At 40.4% G+C, this 22,634-nt stretch overlaps 1 protein-coding gene across 1 annotated transcript in view; it reads right to left on the reverse strand.

Annotated features, from left to right (window-relative positions):
* The window catches only part of CRYBG1 (crystallin beta-gamma domain containing 1), a 91,158-nt gene that overhangs the window by 21,875 nt on the left and 46,649 nt on the right, over window positions 1-22,634 (reverse strand). Inside the window, exons 3-12 of the mRNA XM_065735383.1 lie at window positions 16,791-18,283; window positions 10,013-11,468; window positions 9,758-9,934; window positions 7,253-7,300; window positions 7,042-7,160; window positions 5,461-5,617; window positions 4,401-4,540; window positions 1,480-1,606; window positions 1,147-1,182; window positions 626-768 (exon numbers count right to left, since the gene is read on the reverse strand). Of these exons, the coding sequence (XP_065591455.1) occupies window positions 626-768; window positions 1,147-1,182; window positions 1,480-1,606; window positions 4,401-4,540; window positions 5,461-5,617; window positions 7,042-7,160; window positions 7,253-7,300; window positions 9,758-9,934; window positions 10,013-11,468; window positions 16,791-18,283 (3,896 nt within the window). The remainder of the gene's footprint in view (window positions 1-625; window positions 769-1,146; window positions 1,183-1,479; window positions 1,607-4,400; window positions 4,541-5,460; window positions 5,618-7,041; window positions 7,161-7,252; window positions 7,301-9,757; window positions 9,935-10,012; window positions 11,469-16,790; window positions 18,284-22,634) is intronic.

Raw genomic sequence — 22,634 nt, forward strand, 5'->3', positions numbered from 1 at the left:
AAAGATACAGCTGTCTCCTCTGTGCTTTTCACACTGACGTGAATATAATTACATTATCATTTCAAATGAAAAAAGTCTAATAAAAATACTTGCTAAACTTGCCAGTGGTGAAACAAAGAGGCAAAGTTACATCATGATAACCACTACTACAGTGGTTACAGTGTAGTCAGCTAGAAAGACAGAGCATAAAAAAAATCCATCAACTCATCCTGGTTTGTTATGATATAGAACTTCCAAGTTAATTTGAGAAGCTTTATATCCTTTCTCTAAACAAAGCTTGATGAAATTCTCCAATTCTTCAGTGAGTGAAGTTTAAAACAGTTAATTATGGAAACAGCATTACAGCAGGAGAGAGAGAAGTTAGCAGACTTAGGCTGTTCTGACTGCTTGACAGCCATTCTATCGCTTCTCTAACCACTGTGAAATCAGTTATAAAAGTACTAACTAGAATGCAGCCACTGCTGTGACTATTCCCAAATTTAACCCAGACATATATCTAAAATCAAAAACGAGGGAGAGACAGAAAACAAGTGGGCACTAAATTTATCCACTGCAGTTTCAAATCCATAGAGTTCCTGCTTACGCTGAAGGGGAAACATTGCTAGTGTTTTTCCCCCACACTTACACTCCTCCCAGCACTTTCATGGATCCCACTGATGTAAGTGAAAGTTGTGTCTTTTCTTCTGATTCTTTGTCATTGAGCATAAAGATCTCCGATTCTACTTCCACATGTCTCCCTTCAAAGAAAGGCTTCTCATAAATGACTACCTGTCACAGAAACAAAATAAAAGAAAAGCTGCAAAGTGTGACAAATCCTGATAGCACTGAGTTTCTTTTGCATGGCTGCATAAAGGGAGAAGGTAAGATTAGGAAAATAATTAATGAGGGTCTCTCTTTTCAAGATGAAATGCAACAGACATGCAACACTAAGATTTAAATGTTCATTACTTGTCTACATTATTCAGATAGCTGTTAATACTGTCATTTACATATATGATAGATGCATAAATTAGACAAATTGCAGTTTTGTGGTGTGGTCACATGCAGCACGACCAGCAACTAGCAGGCAGTACCTGATCTAGATATACTTATCTATCCACATGTAGTTGATGTGTGATAACAGGACAATCAAGTACTGATTTTTACCTTCGGGTCTCCAGCACATTCAACTTTGCGGCCACCCTATTGAAGAGGAAAAAAATAGAGAGAGAGAAATGAGTAGCCTAAGTTGTCTTAAACTCTTCATAAAAAAGCAGGAAGTAGAATGAAACCCTTCTTGTAGAATACATGTGAAATCTACGAAGATCAAAGCAGAAACAGATGCAAATCAAAAGATCAAGAATTCGACAGACTAAAATTTTGTGGTTTTAGGACTTATATTTCTACTATTTTAAGACGTATTTCTTCTTCAGCCACCTTAAGACACTGCTTTCAGTATATAAAGGAAGGTCATGTAGCTTGTAAGTAACTATATTTTACCATTTTCAAGGGCCTCATAGACCTAACGTAGGCTTCCTTCTTCTCCCAGAAAGCTAAATTGGGATATTCACCGGGCTCCAACATTAAAGGGACTCCCTGGAAACCAGGTTCTTCATAAATTAGCCATCTAAAGCAAAGGGGGAGTAGAAAGCAAAAAGTAAAACAAAACAAAACAAAACAACAACAACAAAAAACCTGAAGCCAATAACAACAAACCCCAAATAAAAAAAAACACAATCATTTCTGAACAGAAAAGAGTAAAACAAACTTGGTTTAGAAAAAAATAAATTAGTGTACCCCTAAAACTTTGTTCTTCTGTCTTTACCATCAAAATTCCCAACTACAAACTGGTGCACTTGCAAACTTCTGTGCCTGCGCAGGGAAGCACTTTACCAATGTATGCATCATGTTTGAACAGGCTAAAAAAGCTAATGCAGTGTACATAGCGCTGTGAATTTGACTTTGTCTTAACTGGGGGTAATGTCAGTTCTGATCTGAACTTTCAAGACTGAAGGCTGTTGTGTATTATTTTTAGAATAGCCTTAAAATATTCAGACCAGACTTTCTAGAAGCTAAATTGAATGTAGACTTGGCATTTGTTGAAAAATCTATTCAATGGGGAACTCAAAACTTGTGTGTTAAAAACCAACAAAGAAATCCAAACCAAACCAACAAACAAACAAAAAAAACCACACACAAAACTGATCCCTTTGAAATCTGCTTCTTCATGGTTTGTATCTGCTAATGAGTTTGCTTTAAAAGACATTGTTTTCAAGATTCCTGACCTGGACAGCAACAGTAGTTTTTCAAAGCATTTTCAGAAAAACCTTACCAGTAACCACTTCCTGGAAACTAAGAAACCTACTGCTGACCTTTGCATAGAGGATCACAATGTATATCTCCCACTTAAACTTATCAGTCTCTCAGAAATGCAGCATGAGGCATGATATAAAATATTAAACAGAAACACCTTACATAATCAAAGGGTCACCTGCAAAAGGATCTCAATATATAAATCTGGTGACACGAGAAAGAGAAATAATTAAATTTATCTACTGCTTTAAGCTAATGCAAACTGGCACATGTTGGTCTCGCTTCACTGCAGACACATCGTTCCAAGAAACAAAGAACTCTGCTTTTATTGATATGTACAAATATTCGGTATGTTGTGCCCTATAACCACACAACTCAGGGAGCTCTCAGCTTCACAGAAGAATTTTAAGTACATGGGAAACCAAGAAGAGAATATAATCAGAAGATAATGGTGCATTGCCTCATTTTTGTTGGCAGCTTTTAATAAACACATTTAAGCACGCACACTGGGAAACCTTCAGATACAACCACACCCACACGGCAAAGTGACTCAGAATCAAAACTCCCTCAACTGCCAATACAGCGAACTATGCCATGCTTGTAAACTAAAGAAAAGAAAGAACCCAGCAACATACAAAAAAAAAAAAAGCAGTTGCAATTTACTGTATTTCTTATGCAACCAATTGGCAGAAGTGACATCTTTCCACGCTGGATAAAGAGTTGGTAACTGAGATCTATTTTGTTTCCTAGTGAAAATATAAGTCCACTTTCCTTCAAGAGATCAAAATAAAACTGAGAGAAATTAAGGCTTTAAAAAGTTTACACAAATTTAGTGCAAAAATGCTGTCACGTAACGCAGAACAGGGACCAGTCTGAAGTTGAGGGCTGTGCACAGGCCTTGCTTCCTTTGCTAAAAAAATACTCTTTTACTACTTACAGAATGCTTCCAAGTGAGAAACAGAAAAAGTTGGAAGGCAGATGAAGTAAATTAATAATCAACCTCCAAATAACATCTGATTTTATTACTCTTGGCAGACATGTCATTTGGATTGAGCTTGCAGTTCAACATATATAAGCTTCTATTAGAGAAACAAATATTTGAACATCTTAAAATTTTCCTACACCCAAGTGCCTCAGTTTTCCTACAAAAATCAACGTGTGCAAATTTCATCAGATAAAATACCTTTATCTGATAACTAAAGTGCCTCATCCATCGTGGGGTGTATTTGAATATCTCTCTGTGGTGATATGTAATACTGATCCTTAGTTGTGCAATTTTCAGCAGTTAAATATACCATTAGCAGAAAGGCAAATTTCTACCACAGCCCAAACATGGCACAGCCACCACGACTGCTCACCCTGTAAAACAGTCTGCAGGACCCAGGACCACTAAATGTGGCTACATTCCCTGTTTCTGAATGAAGTCTCCCTCCTTATTACACCAATTTTGCTGGTGCTAATTTGAGGCATACTTTAAGTACTGATTTACTCATTAAGTTAGGAAAGTTATCATTTCTACAGTAACTGGATTGTTCCTCAGTCTCCTTTATCACAAATTTTTGCTTGGTTTATGGCACACATTATACTACTAACTTTTATGGTTGTGTATTTTCAGGTGATATAGTATGCATTCTTAATCATCAGTATAAATACATCAATTAAAATGCACTGCCAGATAAAAGGATGCTTTCCAGAGATCACATTTCATGTTAGGCCTTACTTCATTACATGACAGCTTAAAAATGTCCTTTCAGTACAATGATTTCAAGTTTAGAGATGAAAGCAGGTAGGAAATGTGTCTTAACATAACAGTTCATTACTACCTCTGCCATTTCTTCTAAGTTTGCCTGAATGTGAAACAGTAGCAGAGGAAAATTCCTTCTTTTACTGCAAATGCTTTTAACTCCATATAATTAGAAGGAAATTAAAACATGATAAAGCACAATCCTCACCAAGTGTGAGGAATTAAAATGATGTAATGATGTCATAGTCAACAAAAACCTGACTGGAATAAACATAGCCTGCTTGCAAGTCTGATAGATGTAATCAATGGTTTAAAAGAAATTCCTTTCATAGTAGTACACGTTCATACAAAACTATGTGCTTACATGCCCCAGTGTACTTTGATAGAACAAGTCTTCTGAGTGCTGCCAAACACCCCTGTTTCCTCTGTGTCGTCAAAAAAGGAAGTCACAATTCCTAGCCCTTCAGGTTCTGTATACAAATCAATTCGACTGATCCTGTAATCCTGAAAAAATGAAGAAGATGGTAATAATTACCCCATCTGTGCCGTAATTAATGTGGCTAACTACAACAGCTTTGTAACTTCTGTTTGTTTTAAATTGCTTCCCTTTCTTGTCAATTACTACTATTATCAGATTCCTGCCATAAAATTAAAACTAGGCCAGGTGCCTGTCTCTGTTTGGACCAAGACCTCAGCCAGTCAATCTTTAATCACCACGTACATTGTTTACCTTCTGCCATCTAGGCAGGAATGCATCTTCTTTCATCAGTTAATATGTCTTCCAGCAAATTAAATCCTAACACAACAAGCAAGCCATTCTTGAGAAGAACTAATTTAAACAAGAACTGTAGTTACGAGCAATACACATTGCTCCTTTTTTCTTTACTAGTCAAATACCTTTATAACTCACAGTTACTTCGGCAATCTGCAAACATATATGGGAGGTTAAAAGTGCACGTAAGAAAGCTGCTTCAACCAAATATAAAACTCCTCAATAGGTTTGTACACACAAGTGTACTTTTTGAGATACAAAAAAGATTTGAAGGTGTCCAAAAAAAACCAGACCAAAAATCCATGTCTTTTCAAAATACAAGTCAGTGGAATTACTGAGTGTTTTCTGGAAAGATTTCCACGAGAGATTTACCAAGCTGAAAAGCATATCTGTGCCTAAGTTTCTGTAGCATTTTCTGGGCTATTCCAATGAAAAACAGTTTTCTTTCTGACATACAGTTTTCACTGCATTTTACCAAAATCCCTATTACAAAACAAACAAGTAATCAAACAAAAACAACAGAAACCTCCCCACCCACTCACACAGTGATTATATGAGAAATTCAACCTGCAAGACTGACTTTTTCCTATCAGTATAAAACCTCATCAAACATTAAGACTTGTATAAGATTTTCTTTACTTATATTACTTACCTTAACAACATGTCTTATTGAACCAATCACTGCAGGCTTTTGCGACTCGCCTTCGTTTTGCTCTTCACCTGCACCCCAAATATCTGAGAGTTCCAGTTCTCCTTCTTCCAGAGGAACAGAGGGACCTTCAAAATCTGGTTTTTCATAGAGTATCCAGCTTAAAATAAAAAAAATATAACTTTAAAATCATTTATCAACTGTGATTTTCAAAAATAATTTTCCATTTAACCATTTCTTTTTTCACAAGTACTATTTCCAGGCTTTCCTGCCACCCCAACACAGCTTACTCACCCAACAATGCTGATGCAAGTCATACTTTGTCTCTGTGATATTTTTTAAAGCAATGATAAAAACAAAGATGCCTACTGCTGACTTTGTAATTTCATCAAAAATTTTTCCACCCTTTTCAAACTGATGATCTGGGGCTGAAGGAGTGCTATGTATACCAGACTTTTGCATGAGATACTAATCAGAACCAATCTGTAGGCCAGAAAATACTGACACTGCAGACTGCTGTGTCATGTATAAACACAAAGGCTACTTGGGTACTACGAACAGCATCCTGAAGTTCTACTTGTGCTGGTATAGATGTGCTGAAGAATGCTCAGAAGACAAGTACAACTTTATTTTTAACTGTAGGCTTGAATAAGTAACTAGATACAAACTATATCCATTCACAAATTTAAACCCTCCCCTAGAGCTCTCAGTTGAAGGGAATAGTTATATATATATATATATATATATATATATATAGAGAGAGAGAGAGAGAGAGAGAGAGAGAGAGAGAGCCCCTTAGTGCAACTGAAAACCATGTTGGAAAAGAAAAGAGACCCAGTTTATACAGGCCAGAAGATTTTCATTCCTGTTTTCTGAAGCTAAACAGCAATCAGAATGCTTCCTAGGATCTCCTACTGCAGCTAGCCCTTGTTTATCCAGCTTGCTATAAGACCATTACTTTTGAGAACCTGCTGTTTGACCATATTAAAGCCTGGCCACAGCTTAACTTGCCATGCTATCCAGACCAATAACAGCTGTTCTTTTAACACTATAAGGGTAGGAGATGAACTGGTTTTTAAATAGACTCAGACAATCTAGCTTTTAGAGAAAAAAATCACTTAGACTCACAAGAGAAACATCTACACTATCACTTCGTATATTTGGATAAAGAATTCATCTTCCTCATCCAGATTAATGTAGCCTTAAGCCACACGAAACCTGTCTTCAAAATCCTTAGCTAGCCTCTTAGCCCAATTCAAATACTACTTAAGAACCCATAAAGGAAAGAAGAATCAAAGGGCAGCATAGCTAGACAGTATCTGTCCATTTATCCCACTGGGGTGAGATGTTGAACTCTTCCAGATGGTAACACTCCAATTTGTCAGCAAAGTTAGCTAATACAAAACTTCCTATTGCAGGAGGTAAAATATCACCTTTCCTTTTCAAAGATGTCTACATTACGTTGTCACCTGCAAAGCAGATCTACTATGAATTACACATTGGTTCAGTTCCAAAGGATTTCTGGATATACAAAGATCTCTGGGAAGATTTATCAACAATGAAGAGTTAAAATTCATCTCTTACCATCCTCTGACAACTTTAACTAAGATTGTTGGTGACAGAACCCAAGAACTGCAATCCAGAACATCATGGAAAACTTCAATAGCATTCTCTTGATTGTCTGATTCACAGTATATCACCAGCTGTGTTTAAAACAAAAACCAACAGCATATATTTGTCTCGCTGTGCTTTTAAATACAGAGAGGAACAGCAAAGAACACAAAATCGGTCTTACCTTCCCAGGCCTGGGGTTGATTTTACTATGTCCATTTCTTGAAAGTGTCTAATAAACAGTGGGGAGAGAAAAGTCACATATACAAAACAGACCACAAATCTATTCAATAAAGATGCTAAACTATACTGAAACAAAATGAAAATTATACTGAACAGCAAAAAACTTCACCTACACCTAGCTCCTGCTTCAATTCCTCCTTCTTCCTGAAGGAGGATACCTTGCCGTGAATAACACACTTCCTCGCTATTACTTCTTTTAACTATCATCTTGCTGAAGACAAGTATTCTCAAATTTGAAATCTTTGAAATTTCTTTGGATCAGCTTTCTACTTATTCCATGAGTTTCAGATACTGAGGGACTGCTTAGAAAACTGGCATTATGAAAGTACATGCTCTGCAAATGTTAAGATATTAACAAAAACATTAGTGTCTGGTAACCATAAAGACTTAGTTTTGAAGGAATAGGTGACAAGATTGAGGAAGCATGGTGGCATATACATTTATGACCTAGTTATTATAATCATTGTTTTGCTGAACACCTTCTAACAAGATTAAGTATCCTCCAAAATTATGAGGCTCTGTGCAACAAGAAATAGACTAAAAATGCTGAGAAGAAATAAAATACGCTCAGGTATACAAAATCTAAAACGATACTTCTAAGTCCACGGTGAACTATATGATATAGACTGTATGGAAAAAATCTGTGATTGTATCATGTGATCTCAAAACAAATAAAGAAAGAGTTGTAATTATGTGTGGCTTTCTAGCAAGGACTGGAACATTAATTCTTGGACAGGGTCCCACTCTGCTAGGTACTATTCCATACAAACTAAAAAACAGACCCTGCTCCCAAACAGCTTGCAACACAGATAAGCATAAGCAACACGTGCAGGGAACTAATGAGAATGTATTAGTCACCATGCAGGGCTGGCAGTGGTCTCAGGACAGAGATCCTAACCGCCATTGGATTTTTGTAGGCATCATCAAGACAAGTTGAAGCATGACTGGTTTTTCAGCCTGTGTTTCAATTCCAGTCAGAACTCGCTCTGTGCTTTAAGGAACACCAGAGTCATCGTTTCAGGCTGCCCTTATTCTTTCCTTTCACACTGTCCATTAGTCTCTTCATGACCATCTTTTTAGTTAGATGAAGATGTCAAGTATGTGCAGGTCATGCAACATTTTCTTATACCTGTCTACCTTGAACAAGACACTTCAGAGTCAGCGACAGCGATGCAGAAGTCCTGGAACCTGACAGAGCCTAATGTTCTTCTCCCAAGAGCAGTCCTAGGTGTGGATACACCTCCTAGCCACATTGTGTCTCCATATTCTAATGAAATATTGAAATCCAATCTGGGACAACAACTTAAGTGGCAAAAAATTAGCACCTACATTAGTCATTTTGTTTCAAATTCAGGTTTTGAAATCCAAATAGGACCACCTAAAGTCAGAAATCCTTTAGAACTGGCAGTATGAGCCTGCACCACTGCAAATAAGCCACCTAATTTTCAACCCTATGCTAATTAAAAACTTCTCATAAGAGAAAAATCGACATCATCAAAACTGAAAGGTTGAATGGATGATTTCCTTCCACAGGGTATAGAAGGAAGAAGTTTATTTCTACTTCCCCAGCCATTTTAGTACAACTATAACAGCAGATAATCAGCTGCTTTAGCAAAGTACTGCTCAAGCTTCTTATATGCAGCTACAGTTCCACAGCTCATATTAATATGGTTATTAAACTTTGGAAAGCATTTTTCGTCTTTGGTCTAATTATATTTTTCTTCCTGGGTAATAACAAGGACCAACATCTGCAGAAACAGCAAATACTGTAGCACGTGGGTTCAAAGTTCCAAAAGCAGAAATCACAGTTCTCATGTTGGGATGAAATTGCCTCTGAAGGAAAATATAGGTCTACCTACACTCGTGGGGAACAGATGCTCATAATTAAATGAAGGAGCATCCCTCCGATGTAGCAGCACTTTCAATAAGCACTACTATCCATTATTTAGGAATACTTTAAGAATTATGTATTTTCTACCAAATACATGAGGATACTGGGAGCAGAAATGATGGACTAAAAGTTTCCCTTGCTTTCCAAATAACAGCGTACAACTGTCTTACTGGAAGAACAGAGAAATTATTCTTAAAAGAACAGGCAAAAGTTTTCTGAAATTTGCAGAAAGCATTCTACTAATTTATAATAAAAAACAGACGCAGCATGAGATTTGTTAAAAAAAATAAAAAAAGAAGCGTGAAGATGTAAACACATTCTTTCAATCCCTACTAGTGAAGAACCTCAAAATAAAGGCACCATGAAGGAAATCATTTTAAGAGAAGCCATATGTGCATCTTATTTCCTCGTGTAGCAAACATCAGATGAAACTGCTACTATATCTATGCTCATTCTATGCAGTTGTAATCTATGCATATCCCACTATGACAGGAAACAAAACAAAAGCTATGTATGGTAACTTTCAAGACTGATTTTCAATGACATAATACTTACATCTACATCTAATAAACCAGGGGGAACATTTGATTCATATCTGCTTGCCCCTAACCAGCTGGAAAAATTTTCTTCTGGGTTCCCATAGTTGGGTATTTGTAAACTTAGCTCTTTTTTGGCACTATCTGCTTGTATGTACTTCTCCATATAACTTGGAAACTTCATATCTGAAAGAGACTGAATCACAAAAACACAAATTAACAGCAGTTAATTCATTAAATGCAACCATGTAAAATTTTGTTCTTCTTTTATTACCTCGGGTTTCTGAGGCAGGCTGAATGGCCCAGAAGCATCCTGTTGTAAAGAAGGAATTCCTGAGGAGTCAGCTGCAAAAGTTGCATTATTTACTGAGGTCAAAGAAGGATTAAGAAACTTTTCTTTAGATGCAGATGACAGCAAGCTTGAGAAGAGAGAGCTTTTTTCCAGCCGGGATCTCTTAACTTCACCGTCTGTACCATCCCTGTTCTCTTTTCCATTCATTTCTTGAATAAAGGCAGGTTCCTCTCTATTACATGACTGAAGGGCTTTGAATATTATACTTTGCTCTGTTGATGCACGCTTGGGCCTGACTCTGGCTATCGTTTCCAGACTTTGCAGTTTCATTTGTTGGGTTGGTAACAGGTCCTGTGCTTTTTCCCTTCTCAGTCCCAAACCGAAGGTAAATACACTAGGATCAAATACTTTCTCTAAGTTGTCTTCATGAATCGGAGGCATTGCGAAGTGGGGTGCTGGAGACTTCGGAAGCTTTGACCTTTTCTTTTTCTGTGGTAAGCAAACTGAGCTGTCCAAGTTTTTTATTGTTTCAGCAAACTTCTTCATGTCGGTTGGAGAATCAAAAATAGTATCATCTTCAGCAGAGCCATTACAAGTCTTGCCTGGACTCTCTGGAATATTACTACTGTGATCTGACACCAATACACTATCAAGACCATCATCATACTGCACTGCTGCAAAGGTCAAATCTCCGGGCTTTGCATTTTTATCTCCGTTTTCCACCTTCTGAGATTCTGATCTACAAAGCTGATGAGATCGTAGAGGATATGTGTCACCATTGCAAGGCAATAAGACCTCTGTGTCTAGCAGTGCTTTGTCTTCGTTTCTGGGGAATTCTGAGCTTGTGTTATTTTGCTGGCAGGAAATATCATGAACACTTTCACTTTTAACAGGCGAGTGCAAAGATGGCTTAAAAGGAAAACTTTCCTTTTTAACTGTGCTTAATTCTGGATCAGGTTGCTTCAGAGAGGCACCACTAGCATCAATTTTGCTGCTTTGGTTAAAAAGGGATATTGCAGCTTTTACTTTAAGCTCTGTTCCCTTCCCAAAATCCTCGTGAGATGCAAAGCCTTCTTCGTTTTTGCCTTTTAATTCTGCAGTGCCATCTTTCTCTGCTGTGCCATTCTCAAATAACTTCTGGCGACTGTTTTGTTTATTTAACGTTTTCTCAGGCTGTTCACTTTCCTTAGGTTGTTTTCCAAATATCAGCTTTGCTCTACCAACAAACGTGCTTGGTACAGCATTACTTTTTGAAGCAGAGATGTCAGCAGGCCTCTGGCTCTGATTGGCACATTTATTTTCAAACAAGGAAATTTTGTTGGCAATGCTGCTGTTATTTTTATTAACTGGTTTTTCAAGAGTATCCTGCTCACTTTCTAAACTGTCTTGATTTGTAGGTGCTTTAAAATTCAACTCTACATTCTTCGGTTTGGCTGGACTACAGGAGGCAAAGTGACACACAGTTACATCTTTCAGTAATCTTGAAAAGACTTGTAAGAGTTTGTAAAACAATAAAATGCAGCATTATAACGATTTTTCCATAGTCATACTAAGTTTAAATTTCAGTATCTCAAAAGGAATTAAAAATGACAAAATAATTAAACACTACATAAAGAAAATACATTTCAAATACAAGCAATTCTTTAATGCTCAGCAAAACAAAGACGCAGAAACACAGCAGCCTACAGCATCTGCAAATGAGGCAGAGAACTACTTATGACTGACAGAAATTAAAACTTCATAGTGAACAGGCAGAATAAATTAGACGCATGAAATTCCCTGCAGAGTTTAGGAAACAAATCCCAATTCATTAAGGTGATAATGAGTTGGTTAACATTAGAATATACCTCTCCAGCAAGTTTTGAAGACATCTGCCCAGATTCTTCTCAGTCCTTGCACTGCAGAAGCAACCATAAATCAAGTGAGAAACCTCTTCTGGATGCATTATTGCTGGTAGAAAATATCACACTCTCCCATTTCCTTCGGGTAAAGCCAGCTATCTGTTTAAATAATGTAAACTAACCCTGTTGATCTTACAAGAATTGAACTGAGAAATACTTGTAAAAACTTCTTCAGCAGAGTGGATAGGAAAGTGCATACTATAAGGCCTCAGCACATACCACTTGGCTACTATTGCAGAAAGCTGATTATAACAGCTAATAGTATTATGCCTCCTTCATCTGAATATCCAGATCCTAAGAAAAGCATTTGTCGGTTTCACCTGCTACTGCAGAAACAGTATGAACAACTGAGAAGAATCAGGGCACATCTTCAAAATTATCAGCCAGAAATAAAGAGTACTGAGCAGCCCACCAGTGTCTCCAAATCAGACCTGCTCTCCACAGAGGAATCTGGAGACATTCAGCAGTGACAGAATGCGCAGAAACAAAACCTTATAACAGTGAGAGATCAAAGAAACTCACTTGCAGGGGCCTCATATGCTCTATCAGTAACTTTTGTACTCATTGATTTTGTTCTTCACCTACACAACTGTTCACTGAGCTGTGAGACAGCTCTTCAGTCCAGTGAAGAAGGATGAGGTACAATTGAGTTAACAAAAACGTTAAAAACTTCCTTCCCTTTCTCAGGAAACACAGCCCAGGTAAAAAAAGGTAAACCTTACCAAAACTTAATGCACAAGCTTTCCTTCTTGAGAAAGAACAAAAAACAAACTTACTGTGAAAACAGAAGGAATCTCAAATCAGCTGCCTAAGAAACTATGCAGAAAGTAACAAAATCACTGTGTATTTTAGGAGAAGACTTTCTGACAGTGCTCGCTGCCTGCTCCAATTGCTCTCAACTGGAAGGTTATGAAGAGCACAAGACAACTAAAAAAAAAAAAAGGAAATAGTGAACTTACAAGCACCTGACTGACTGTACCTCAAGCAGAAGCTGAATAAAAAGCAATTGGAAAACTGAAGCCCAGAAGCAGGAAAAAGAAATACTCTTGAGACAAAGAAGGTGAGGAGGAAACTATCAGACAATAAATTTCAACATACCTACACCCTAATTTTCATTTGCAGTAACTTTTGAAAGTTAAGTTACTTTACATTTTTTCTTTTCTGGAAACGTAAACAAGTTGAAAGGGATCTCTGATGGTCAACTAGTCCAGCTTGCCACTTAGAACAGATGCAGCTTCAATATTAGCTCAAATTGCTGAAGGTTTCATCTAACCAAGGACTGAGCATCTCCAAGGATGGAAAATTTGCACCCTCACTAGCTAGGTAAGCACTGCAGCAAGTCATCTGTTTGCCTTATGATTTATTTTTTCCTTATATACCATTGAAACTTAATTGTTGCAACTTGCAACCCGGCTGATGATCTTTCACTGGAAGATTGCTCTGCCTTCTCTAATGCTTCTGTGAAGATGATAGGGAGACCAACCCATATCCTTCCTGCTAAACAAAGTGAAGTGCTTCAGCTCCTACACATAAATGGTGCATCCCAGTGACGTTATCTTTGTAAGAGTACACTGAAAGACTCACTCCATTTGCAAACATCTCACTCATATAAGGGGAATCAAGCTAGAAGGAGAGAGAGGGGTACTGATCAACACAAAGGCCCATGCTCTTCCTCACGAGCATCAAACCCCTTCCTTCTCCTTTGAGGTGCTGGCCATTTCTACCAGCATAGCCCAGCACAGGCTTAACTGCTATCCACTAGAAGGTCACACTAGAGAAAGAAGCAACCCTTTTCTTCTACCTGTATTTTCAAGAGGTATCACTAGCACCTGGTAATCTTAAGATTCATTTCCATACCATCCTCCTGTCAGTCTTCATTTGCACTACTACATGTGTTTCAACACAACAAACAATACATACCTCCCTAATAAGATCCTTCTTTCCTTGTACGTCTTCACTCAAGCAAGTGCAATGGTTAACACTGATAGTTATCAACCACACCTAAAACTTATGTCAATGAGCAACTAACACCTCAAAGGTATAGTTTCAAGCTTTGCAAATTTACACACAAACAACAGCTTCAGCAACCTGTATTTTACTCTGCAATATTTCTGCAGCAGACAAACCAGTGCTGAAGAGCAATAAAAAGCTCAGCCCTGGATCTCTGTCCACTACAGCCAGTCACGTGCAGCTAAGCCTTTCATTTCGCCACTGAGGAACGCTGATCTTCCACACTGAGAAATGCTGATTTTAAATATAGCTGAAGGATGTGTCTCATTGCAAATACTGAATTTCTAAGCTTGCTTAAAAGGAGGAGAAGTTGTCTGAGTGACCCTTAATTTCTCCTGTAGCATGGAACAAATAACACTGAAAGACAAATTCACATAATGGTACACACACTTTCTTACCAACAGCCCAATGCAGTTGGTCATTTCCACCCACTGCTGGCCAGGAACAAGCAAGCACAAGAGATATACCAATGTCCTTCTCTTAGGCTATGCCCTGCAGCTAACTTGTGTGAGTAAGCAGTTAAATCTCCTCTAATATAGTCATAAATTGAAGGTGACTCATATACTTGAAGCTTACTGTTCAAACGACCTCATCAAACACGTAACTGATGCCAAACACCAGACAGAGGCAAGTAAAGAAAAATGGCATGTTAACAGAGCAGAAGAATTCAATGAGTGGGCATAAGCACAGAGACAGCTACAAAACCAAGTCTGAAAAATCAAAAATGGCAGCTAAAGCCAAGGCTGACATGCTTCGCAAAATCCTAATGGCTGCCTGAGGTACCATCACAGTAAGTTTAGTCTCAGGCCTAATAAGTTCCTCTTTCAAAAGAGAAAGGCAAAAGTATCCTCCGACTCACAGGTTCCACTGTACACAGACATAAAAAGAAGCAAAGACAGGAGTTGCTATCACTACTTGCTGAAAACTGACAAAAGCAACCTCTACTTAAGAAGTATTTCTCAAGAACCTTGATTCTCAGAATTGGCACCATGTCATCAGTAAAAGACATGCATTCTTCAATTGAAAATTACTTTTATTATTCCAAATCAATTTTATGGGAGGGAAATGAATCTCTCACTTGAATCAGTGAATCAGTACTTCTCAAACTGAAGGGGTTTCAGTTAGAGTATCTAATGGTAATTTTTCCCTTTAAAAATGGAAAAAGCATCTGGTCTCTAGTCCCTGGCAGTGAGATCAGAAACACACCTTCTTGTAATACCACTATCACATTTTTTTCTTTCGCATTTCACATCTTAACTCATATCCAGGTTTATAGCTCACGTGCTTTCAAGGATGACCACCAAAACACATCAGATAATCTGACTATCAATTTATCAGTCTAAAGAAATTGTGTGATCCCGTGCAACAGTACCTACCAGGAGCATCATGAACCTTGAATGCTACGCAGCAGTCCCCACCCTGGGCTAAAGTTCTTGGAGCAGCAGATAAGGTCAAGACAGAAAGCAGCGCACAGCCCACACTGCCAGGTGAAAAAGAACAGGCTTTTATCCATTAAAATGAAGGCTCTCAGAAGGGGCACTTGTAGGAGTACAGCAGAAGATAATTCTCCATGCAACAAGACAAGCAGAAAAACAAAAAACCCAGACAAACAAAATCCAGCCATGCAAGTGCTTGTAACTTCATCATCACTAATGGTAGTGACACAAGGAGAAAAATACACAGGCTACCTGCACTCAAAGATGTAAAGATAAAAAACTTCAGGGTTTAACATTCGTGAACTCTGTCGACAGATGACAAAGCAGCATCATGTATAAAAATACCACAATTCAACTACCAGAATGAGGTGTTTTCAATCCAGTTAAAAAGGTGCAAATCAAACTGTGCAAAGAAAATGTCCCTTTCATCCCATTACTTTGGGATGTGGGAAGGATAACTGGAAATATATGTGGTTGTTAAGCTTTAATGCTAAACTTTCATGACCCTCTAGCACAAGTGAATGGCAATTCTGAACTCAGCGTACCTCAGGTGGACTCTGACACAACTTGTAAGTTAATGCACCTTTCAGTGCTGCCTATTACATACCAAAGAAAACCAAACAACAGAAATGACGAGTACAATAAAATGATTCCCAGAAAAAGAACCATTGAGAGTCCAGGAAATCAATAGCTGGAGTCCTACTAATGATTACACTGCAAGTAACAAATACTTCCACATCTTCCTAAGGAAAGCACCGATCACATCTGCTTGACAGAGAACAACTGCTTCAGCAGTAAACCATGCAAACTAACATACGCATCATTCTGCAAATGCCTGATCTCATTACTATGTATAAGAATTTACATGCTTTGTCCTGCATGTACTTATAAAAGCAGCTAAATGCATTCAAATTTCTGGATTTATCATATCATTTGAAGTACCAAGTAAGTTCTACACTGCATCCTTCACTTCTTCGTAAAATAACTGCTGAGCAGAACTGCTCCTGCTTCAAGGAATAACCTGAACACCTTCCTTAGTCAGGGATTCTAAAGTACAAAATCTTCAAACAGATCCTCCGTTGGCTACAAACAGCAAAACCACATGAAGGTCAATGAGAGTCAAGCTATCTGTGCTACAAAAGGGACAACGACAACAGCAGAGCAGCTTTTATGCACATTAAATTATTCAATATAACAAAACAGACATACAAAGAAACGACCTACACACGAACTATTTTTCTAACACATGCAGATTACAGTGTTAGTTAGGTGTAAATATGATTAAAAGAAACAGCTCAATTGAAAATAATATAGATAGCAGATACATAGCCAGCGCTCCTATATAATCCCAAATACAGATACTGGCAAAATTACAGCTACAAAGGTAAGGTAAACTGTAGTTATCTTACTTACAGGCTAATTTTTGTTGTGACTACTCTGGAAGTATCCAAACTCTTCAGCTTCAAGCCCTCTAAATCAGAACTTGTCTGCCTCTCAGCTGGCATACCTAGGTCTCCATTTTTCATCTTATCAGTACGCAAGAAAGCTCTTCCATCAGAATCATTACCACGCTTTTCTGTCTTGGTTTCATTTCTGCCTTCAGCAAACACCAAGGTGTTGTCTTCTGCCTTATCGGCCAATGAGACTTTGGGAGATTCCAAGCTGTCTTCCCCAAAAGCCCCAGGCAGACTTCCTTTTTCTTGTGGAGCTCTTTTTGTCATGGGGTTATTACTCTCTGTTGATGCTACAGGTTGCCTTTTTGAGGAGTAATCTTTCATCTGACTCTTCAAACCGGTGGGGGAAGTAGGAACAGTATCCAACTGATTCTTTTTATATGACCTTCTCCTTGCAGGGGTCGTGGTCGAGACCTGCTGTTTACCTTTGTCAGCTTCAGTCTTGGAGGAGCCTTTGTGAGCAGATCCAGCTTTTAGGTCTGGATTATTACCAGGGGAAAAGGAATTCCGTTCAGGAGTCTGCTGAGGAGACTTCAGTTTTCTTTCTGAGGTTATTACCTTGTCTGGAAGCCCCTCAGAAGATGCATCGTCCTCAAAAACAGAATCTTCCCTTGCAGTATTCTCAGTCTGGTTTCTCTCTCCGTTTGGAATGTCACTAGATGACTGAGATTTTCTCCTTTTGCCAGATCTTTTACTAGAAGATTTCTTATCCATTGTGTCTGAGTCACCACAATTTTCTTCTGATATAACAGTCACGGGTTCATTAAGGAGTTCGTCTGTTTTTCTAAGATAAATATCAACTGTTAACACTCTAGCAGGCTGTGGGTGTTCACTTGCTAGAGTTTCCAGCTTGTATGGCAAATCCTTCGGCTTTGCATGCCCAGGCTCTTCAGTCACCCACGTGTTCACCAGCTGCTTGTGGCTTAAGACGCTCTTTTCTAAGTCTTCACTAGATAAATTCCTCAAGCTTTTTATAAAATCTGGAGTTGTGGAATTACTTATATCTGTGACAGACCCCTTCTCTGGTTCCCGGGTGTCCACATTCAAGCTACTCTCAAAGAAAGAGTTTTTAATGGTTTCGCTGCTGCTGCTCCAGTCTGGTGACCACTCACTGTCAGAGGAGACTCCTCGACCACTCCATTCTGAAATGGTATCGTGGTATAGAGGTCCTACTTCCCCACTGAAACTATATTCCTGTGTCTCAGGAACGACACTCGTGTTTCTCACTTGCTTCTGTACTGGAGGAGATTCAGGTCCTTGTTGTATATGTTTACAGTGAACGGGCTGCGCAGCACGAGGCAAAACCGATCTCTCTCCTTTCCAGTGTGAAGTATGCTCTAACGAACTTTTGACATTTTTTCTTCTCCCTGTACCAAACAAATTTCCAAGTCTTTCCAAAACCGGTTTCTTTTTATGCTCTTCTCTGGAACAATCTGGAAATTGTGAGGAAGACTATAAAAACAAACAAAACATTTGGTTAAGGTCAGAAGCGTTTCTTTCATAAGCATGTCTGTATTAATCCTATCTTGCATTTAAAAGGACACGATGAACAGGAAAACAAAACAAAATCAAAACAAAACAAAATTAAAACAAAAAAACACATTAAATGCTACTAGTTCTAATAAAAAACAAACAGAAACACCTCAAAACACAATTAGAACCTCAAGATTTTCCTCGTCACACGTTTGCCTGTGTTTGTTTACAGGCACGCTCATCATGCCCTACAAAAGCAGCATTGTATGTCCTAGATCTCAAGCTATTGCACAATCAGTTAATATCACCCGAAGTAATGAAGTATTCTGGAGTTGGTGATTTATGTGTCAAAAACACAGCGTGGAGTTAAATTTTCCACATTGGCTGACAATTCTGAGGCTTCTGCTAATGGAAGCGAGTGTAAGTTATGCTTCATTTCCTACATTTTTCCTTAACAAAGCCCTGTAAATATCTGCTCGTGATTTGGGCCAGAAAGCTGAAAACAAAAGAAGCCACTGCATCATTCAATGAGCATTCCCAGGTCAAACGCTGCCCTGCATCACTCCCCGTGAAGTTTTCTCTTACAACTTCTAATTAACATGGTAAACAGGAAACACGCAATAGCATTGCCGAGCACAGAAGCCTATTTGCATTTTAATATATTAGCACTTTTTACATGCCGGCGCGATGAATACGTGTTTTGAGCTGTGTATTTCTAAACACCTCGAACGTTTCCTACTCCGGCCCTCGGCACCTCCCGATGATCTCCACGCCGGCCCCTGCCGCGCGGCGCCTTTCCCCACGCGGGCACGGGACGGCCGCGGGTTGGCTGCGGGCCGCGCTCCCGCTCCCGGCACGGACGGAGCAGCCCGGCCGCCGCTCCCCGCCCTCGGGGACGCCCACAGCCATCCGCACCCCCGCCACTCTTCCCCAGCCCCGGTCGGGGCGAGCGGCGGGAGGGAGCCGGACTTTACCCAGCGCCGCCCCGCATCCCGCCCGGCTCCGCAGCGCAGCGCCTCCCCGCCCCGCCGAGCGACGTCCCCCGCACTCACCGCCCGGCGCGGCACGGCTCGGCTCGGAGCTGCCCCGCACGCCGCTACCTCGGCGCCGGCCGTCTGGGCGCTCCGCCTCGGCCCGCCCTCGCAGCTCGCCCCGGCCCGCCCCGAGCCGCCGCCTCCGCCGCGGGCAGCGGCTCTACCTGGCCCGGCCGCCTCTGCCGGACGGCGAGGAGGGGACGGGACGCGGAGCGGCGGAGATCGGGCGAGAGCTGTTAGAGGACGGGTGGGCGCCCGTCCCGCAGGAGCGCGGGCAGTGCGGCGGCGGCTGCGACGTTATTGAGGGCAAAACGCCGCCGCGGGCAAAACCGACACACTGCTGATGCTGAGGGCCGAGCGCCAGGAGAGGCGGGCCGAGCTCCGCGCAGCCCCACCTGCGGAGAAGGGAAGGGAAGGAAGGCGAGGCGGCGCTGCCGGCCCGACACCCGCTGCCGTGAGCTCAGCCCGGGCCCGGCGGCGCGGAGGTGCCGAGACCCGGCGAGGCACCGGCGCGACCCTGCCCGGCCGAGCCCTCCCGGCAGATCCGAGTTCAAAGCCCCGCGGGGCGATGAACCGCATTTTCCGCCTCTCGGGCCGGCGGGCGCGGCTCCACGCCGCCTGTGCCGCCGCCTCAGCCCGCCCCTGGCGCGTCGCCCGCGGGCCGGGGCCGCCTGGGGCAGCGCTGCGGGGCCCGGGGCGGTGGTTCGCCCCACGCCCGGGTGGCTCCCCCCAGCCTGCCCCGTACCCGGCCGGGCAGGCGTGAGAATGACTCCGCTGCCTAATGGTGCCGGCGCTCTCCCCGGGCGCTCAATTAGTATTTAATGTTTAATGAATGCTAAACTAGTCCTCTTCTAATTAACGCTTAATGACTTAAATGAAGTGTAACAGCTTCGTCAGGAAGGACCACCACGCAAAGCTCTGCTCGGGCTCAGCGCTGAGGTGGAGAGGCACTAGGTCAGCCCCTACAGCCCGGCCCACCCTCCGGCTATTGAAGAGATGGGCGGTTTTTTTTTGCGCAGTAGGTGTCTTATTTTTGCATAATCAGCAGAACAGCTGCCGGCCTCTGTTCTAAAACTACTCCAAACGTCAGAAGTTATAAAACTCCCTCTCCTGGGTGGCCCCACTGAGCCTGTTGATGGTGAAATGGTACGCAGCAAGTAAGTTTGCCCAAGCACCTGAAAACTGAAGACCTAAAATGAGGAAATTAATTTGTGCAATTGGCACGTCATACCCCAACCAACCAAAATCCATGAGGCCTCCTGTCCTTACCTGCCTGTCTTCAGTGTTTTGCTTATACAACTGATAAGCAACTGTACCACCATCAAAGTCTTGTCTCCGTGCACATAGTGACCTCCCCAGCAGCTCTCAAATGTGCAAATCAATGATCATGATCAGGACTTTTAAGTTTTGCTGGCTCATTTTCTACATTTTCTTTTATGTATTTGTAGAGTGAAATAATCTGCAAATGAGAAAACCTAATGTCTGTTGTTTCCCTCCCTTTACTGACTGCTTACAACCAGCCAAACCAAAACACTCCATTAAATGCAGAGGAACATCAAGGTCTGCATAAAGTTCATACAGCTCAGGCAGTTTAGGTGCTTTTGTGATAACAAAACCAGCTGTAAATTTCCCTATCGCGTAAAATAATCTCGAGTATCATAGCCCAATTACTATCTGTTTCATTATTACTATTCTCCAAATGCATTGCCAGTACTAATTAATTGTAGGGAAGGTATAAGGACTGAACATTGTTAGCTAAAAAAAAAGTAAAAATGAGAAATTTGCACAACCAGTTAAAGGAAGCTAATAAGCAATGAGTAACACCATCTGAAAATTCATAATAACTGCCAAGTGAGAGGAGGATGCACTAGGTTAGTCATACTAAAAACTGCTAGAAGACCAAAATAGGGGAAATTTAACCTGGTTATGGTTTCAATCTGCATATTACTATTCAGCTGAAAAATAATTGTTGGTCCTCTAAATAACTTGGGATTAACTATCAACCTGACGGACATGATTATTACACTTGCAGTCAAGCTTTGGGTTTGCAAGATTACACTCAGAAAAAATTAGTTATTTGAACTGTCGATCTGGATTTCTCACTTCCCAGAGGTTGATTTTCATAAAGTCCATGGGAACTTAATTATCTTTGAGACGTCTCCCCCTTTCAAATGTAGTTTAAACTGCCCAACAAGTTCAAAAGGTGTTGGATGGAAAGGAGGAGGGGCAGCCAGCCAGTCCAGTCACATAAGCCTTGTTTCCTCAGGGAACAAGGCTGGATATTTTTGCTTGATCTTGAAATAGCTGCCCTGTGTAAACTGTTTTGAAGTAATTTCTTCATACAAAGTACTTTAATTACATACAGCTCTTTCAAAACACATAAAAGGCCAGGCACTTGCCCTGAAGAGCTTGTATTTTAACTCAGATAAATGTAGATGAGCCAGTACTGCCAGTGCAAGAGGGCACGGAGACCAAGGTTCTCAGGATACAAACACGAGGCCCAACCTGACAGAGGACAATAAATAAATATTGGATTTTCAGAGAGCAAGAAGCATCCTCTTTGCTGAACAGGCTTCTTCAATGTGTGTCAGCTTCAGCATTCTCAAAGTTGAGAAATTAGCCATTGCAGAAATCCCTGATGAAAGGACACAGCGGTGCCAATTTTTAAGGGGAAATAAGATAAAAAGGAGATCTCGCCTGTCCTTGGACAAAATGCAGGAAGCTGTTTCAAGTGTACTGCAGGAGCCTTTAAAGTCATGTTCTAATCTGAAAGCAAGATGCTTGCTACTTAATGAAGAAATGTAAATCTTGTTTGTGTTTATATTCATACCTCTTTATGTCAGCATCAAAATATTTCCTCTGTTTCTGGCTGTTCTTTTTTCCTTTTTTTTTTTTTTTGTTTTTTGTTTTTTGTTTTCCCTCATTAACTAATGTAAGCTGCCACAGTCAAACCCCTAATTTAACGAAGTAATTAAATATGTGCTTTGCTGGTCTCCAGCAGGGAGTATGCATAAGCAACTGTGATTTGTTGAATCAGAGCTTCAGGCTCTGTCTTGAGGGATCAATGGGGTGTTATTTTGCTAGATTACTTCATCTGAATCAGTTGAACATGACTGACAACACTTCTTAGGGTATACATTATAGAAAAAAAGTAATATTTGTCCTAGTCATATGCAATTCTCTGGTAACTAATAGGTCGAATATCTAACGTGGATAGGTCTGCAATTTAAACATGTATTTGATAGCACATGTTCACATTCAGAGGAAACAAACAAACAAACAATCAAAAAACAAAT

Source organism: Cyrtonyx montezumae, unplaced genomic scaffold, assembly GCF_038088225.1.
Source record: "Cyrtonyx montezumae isolate F1298 unplaced genomic scaffold, pur_monq_1.0 scaffold_0, whole genome shotgun sequence".
NCBI classification, from domain to species: domain Eukaryota; kingdom Metazoa; phylum Chordata; class Aves; order Galliformes; family Odontophoridae; genus Cyrtonyx; species Cyrtonyx montezumae.